The following is a 4,773-nucleotide window of genomic DNA, read 5'->3' on the forward strand; positions in this document are numbered from 1 at the left end:
TAGCCTCAACCCGAAACCCTGGAGCCCTTTCCATTGCATAGGGTTTCTCCGTGGCCGCCTACGGAAATAAACTACACTATAAAACATTGCCAAATACACTGATGCTTAAACCTGTCGTTCCGTTATTTCTGTGGTAATGGAATCTGGCTGATAAAGTCGTCTGGAAAGACAAATACGTTGCCCAACACATTAGCTGAATCGAGTGCATACATAACATGGGTAAACCGTACCAAACAAAATGTGGAAGTGTTATATTCATATAGTATGCATGCCTCCTCAAATTATCATAAACATTCTCAGGATAAAGCATTACTGCTACAGATTCAAATGTGCCGATACCAATTCTGAATTACAAGATGTATCCAGATGGTTATTGATCATCCGCAATGAAATTACTGCCCCCGATGTTATTATCTAGAAAACCTGCGATTATGAGGTGCGATTAGTTGTCAAACACAAACATGGTAATGTTAACTATCACAAACCAGAGATTTATAGGTAGCATAGTAAAAACAACACTGTTCAAAAAATCGGCCGGGATACCGATTTATCGGCCGATTTATCGTGAATCGGGTGGTAACCGATAACATTTTAGCATCTCGGCTAATTTATCGCTACACCGATATTTTGACCGATTTTTAGTCCGATGATCGATATTTTGGCCGATTTTCAGTGAAATTTCGCTGAAATTTGGTCTGGCAGTCGTTATTTATGTTCTATTGTCTTGTAGAACTATACATTAGCTCAAAATTTTCATTTTGATTGATTGAAATGCAAGAAATCAAGGTAATACTTCGGTTCAATGCTTCAATATTATCTATGCATAGCATATTATATAAAATTTAGTGCTGAAAATTAGAATTTACAAAAAATAAGCCGATAAATGGCCGACCGATAAAATCGATTAATCGTCCGATAAGCGATTAATCTCCATTTTAAGACTGACCGATAAGTTAGCGATTCACGATTTCTTTTTTTCGATAAAGGATGCTTTATTACTTTTGGGAAGCAATTACATCCAGCCTCTGCATAACCAGGATGCACACAGCCGTTTATGTATCTGGAATCAAAGTATATAAAAACAAGGCGAAATACATATCGAAGCGATGAATCATATAACGCCTAAGATAAGGGTGGCGCAACAATCCGCAGACTATGCTGCCACCCATTTAGGGAAAAAGTATCCCTCGCCGTAGCCTCCAACCGTGTACAGACCTCCGTAAATAGGTCTCGGTTCTCCACCCGCTGAAGAGGTAACCACGAACGGAGAATACCTGTACATCTGTAGATGACCTGCAACAAAGAACATTTTTTATCATTAAAAATCTTGTCATTTCTACTTAGCCAAAGCGCCCAGATAACTGCAAGCGCCCCCACCCTAAGAAGCAACTTAAACCTTGAGCCGACACCACGAAGCCAGTTGCCAAAGACATTGGCTACACTAGTCGGGGGATACAGGGTAGACGCTACTTGGATGACTGACCAAATAGAACGTGCAAAATGGCACTGGAAAAAAAAGTGTTTAATAGTTTCATCATGATGACAGAAAACACACCTTGAACTTCCGTGCCAATTTCGCTTCACAAGATTATCTTTAGTAAGAATAACTCCTCGACGAAGGTACCATCCAAATTTTTTGATTTTTAATGGTATCTTCATCTTCCAGATTTTCTTATTATTATCAACTGGTGTATCAGAGTGAAGGACCGCATTGTATAACGATTTAACTGAGAACTTGCCATCTACATGAAGATTCCATCTAAATTCGTCCGGTTTGGGTGATAGATGAATATCTGCCAGTCGGTGAATTAGATCATTCTATGCTAATAGCCTTTGTCCAAGTAAAATCCGTCTGAACGTCACATTCGGGGGTGAGGTAGCCATTACCGCAGCAATGGTATCACCTTTGCGACGAACAATACTATACAGAGCGGGATACTGTTCACTTAAGGGAGCATTGTCTAACCAAACATCTTCCCAGAAACGTATCTGTTCTCCGTTCTTAATCGACAAAGTACCATGGCGAAAGAAAACATTCTTTGTCGCCATGAGACCAGCCCAGAAGTGAGAATCCCCAGGTTTCCAAACCACTTGGGATAAAGTCTTCGAACCAATATACTTTCTCCGAAGGATAGTTTGCCATATCCCCTCCTCGGTAAGAAGCTTAAAAAGCCATTTACCCAGCAGAGCTGAATTCTTAACCTCTAGGTCGTGAACTCCAAGTCCGCCTTGATCTTTGGGACTACAAACTATACTCCACTTCACCAGTCGGTATTTCTTTTTCTCGCTATCCCCTTGCCAAAAGAATCTGAATCGATAATAATCGAGTTTATGCAGAATTCCTTTCGGCAAAAGAAAGAATGATAACATATACAGTACCATATTGGTGAGTACCGAATTAATGAGTACCAATCTTCCTCCCAGGGACAACAATTTACCTTTCCAACTACTAAGGCGTTTTTGTAGTCTTTCTTCCACAATTTTCCATTCAGCAATTGCAAGTCTCCGATAATGAATCGGAATACCCAAATAGCGAATAGGAAATTGGCCTTGCCCACAACAATTGAAAAACAATTGTCTGGTTTTAAGTATTCTAGACTGCACCAAAGTAGTGAAGGAACTGAAAATGGAGTTCTCGTAGACAACATCCTTAAAAAAAACGGCAGCATGTTTTATTGCCATCTAACAAGAAGACCAAATAGAACTAAACATGCTGAAGAAATTATGATGTTCTGACAGAAAAAGAAAAGGGAAAAAGACATTACATAGCAATAATGTTAACTATCTTACTGCTGGAAGGGAATTTCTACAATTCTATGGGGAGGAGCATATATAGGACATAGAGTGTGAATATTGAGATATACAACTAGCAGTACTTTTCATACCAGTAGATATTAAGGGACAAGTAGATCTATACCAGTTTTTGCAAGACTCGGCGTCAGCCATATGGGAGGCAACCAATTCATCCAAAGTTCAGGATAAACCACATGAGTTGTGGTATTATTCTCAATGCTGTAAACTCCCATGTCACGAGTTTCATCTTTATGGTCAGATTGTGTTCCTTCGTGATCTTCAGTAAAATATATATGGTTTGGCATCAAGTCTGGGTAATCCTTTATGCTAAAGCAAGATGTCGTGCTTTTCCCAACAAACAATGCATGGTCTCCTATTCCTGTCATCTTGACACGCTTCTTCTCATCAAAATCAACCTTGTACACTTGGAATTCAGTGACATACTTCCGAACTTCTGGTTGTTCATAATTATATGTCTCCTTCCTAATGATTTGGAGGACATCTCCCCATCCTGCCTGAACAATGTGACATTTCGAAACCGTCCGAAGTATTTTGGGTAACAATCTCTTGTGGATGACAGATGGTTCATTTAAGTTGTACGCGTCGATAGCACCTTCATCAGCCATTGCGTAGAACCATCCGGCATGGTATATACAATCTGAATAGTAACTATGCATGTTGAGCCAGTTCCAGTGAGTATCTCCTACTTTGGCAAACGAGAGCTGCATGTACGGCTCGTGGATGAGCATGACAATGCATTCACCAACTAAGGGATCACCCGATAAAGTTGCCTTTAAATAGACCAGGTCACCATACTCGTCCAAAGAAAATGTGCTACGCGCATCCTCTACCCTCGGAAGCTGTCCATCGTAGTAAGACACCTCATACCGTTCAAGAACCCCGTCGTCGTTTAGGAGAGGCTTAACATGCTCCATGGTTGTCACCGGAGGGAGCGCAATCATGTTACCCGTGATCGGGTTAAGCAGCATCAGTTCAGATTTCTGATCCATAGTGACTAGCCATCCGTCCGATGAGCCGATCCAGTTCAATATGGGAGGTTCAGGGAGCGGTATAGTGTAGGTCTTCCGCTCGGAAAGACTGTACATGCCAAGAGCTTTGAGCCCGTCAGCCTCGGTACAGTAGAGTAGACAGGGCGTTTGGTGGCCAAGGCAGATACCGATGCGGCGGGCTATGGAGTAGGCATTGTACCAGAGCCTGCAGACGGCGGCGGATCGGACGAGGTCTGGGCACTCGAGCAACTTGAGCACGTCGCACATTATGTCGACTGGAAGCTCGGACCAATCTGGAGCTGGAGCTTTCATCGTCGATCCACAAACTTAGAGCTGTACGACAAGGCTGCAACTCTGTCCGTGTTCTGCTTATAAATCCTTCCTACGCCAATTTGATCAGGGAAAGAATTGGGTTTGGATGTACCTGATCGAGGAACAAGAGTCCACCCGTCATATACTATCCCTGGAATAGTGGATCTGAATCCGGCCTTGATTCAGAATAGGATTTTATTCCAGGCAAGCTGTACCCGACGACAGTTTCTGACGGTTGGCTGGAGATGCAAATGGATTAGCCTTTTTCATCATCAAGGTTTTGTTAATTTTAATTGATTTTTTGGAAGGTTAGATCTAGCTGCTTCTAATTCTTATGCAGATGGGTGCGCTGGAGCTAATTTATATGAGCATCATATATAAAGTGTACTATACTCAACGAAGGTGGTTTTTTCGTTCATTTTTTTAACACACTTTCGTTCAATTTACTATGGTATAAAATGATGCTCCTTGCCTCCACAACGGGAAGATCAACCCATCGACGATAGGGGACATAAAGAAGAGTGTGCGTGGCTTGAGGGTTTCAGGTGGAGCACGAAATGCGAGGACAAAGGTAGGCTGGAGTACCACGCGAGGCAGCGGGTCCAGCTAAGCAGCAGACCGAACGCAGCACCAACAAACGCTACACCATAACATCTTT

At 42.0% G+C, this 4,773-nt stretch overlaps 1 protein-coding gene across 1 annotated transcript; it reads right to left on the bottom strand.

Moving 5' to 3' along the window:
• Nucleotides 1–370: 370 nt before the first annotated feature.
• LOC127312728 (putative F-box protein At5g55150) lies at nt 371–4,115 on the bottom strand. Its single transcript, XM_051343273.2, has 2 exons — nt 2,918–4,115; nt 371–423 (listed from the first exon to the last, which is right to left on the bottom strand). Exons 1-2 carry the CDS (start codon nt 4,113–4,115, stop codon nt 371–373), a joined length of 1,251 nt encoding a protein of 416 aa, XP_051199233.2.
• Between the last annotated feature and the right edge of the window lie 658 nt (nt 4,116–4,773).

This window comes from Lolium perenne, chromosome 7 (assembly GCF_019359855.2).
Source record: "Lolium perenne isolate Kyuss_39 chromosome 7, Kyuss_2.0, whole genome shotgun sequence".
NCBI lineage: Eukaryota > Viridiplantae > Streptophyta > Magnoliopsida > Poales > Poaceae > Lolium > Lolium perenne.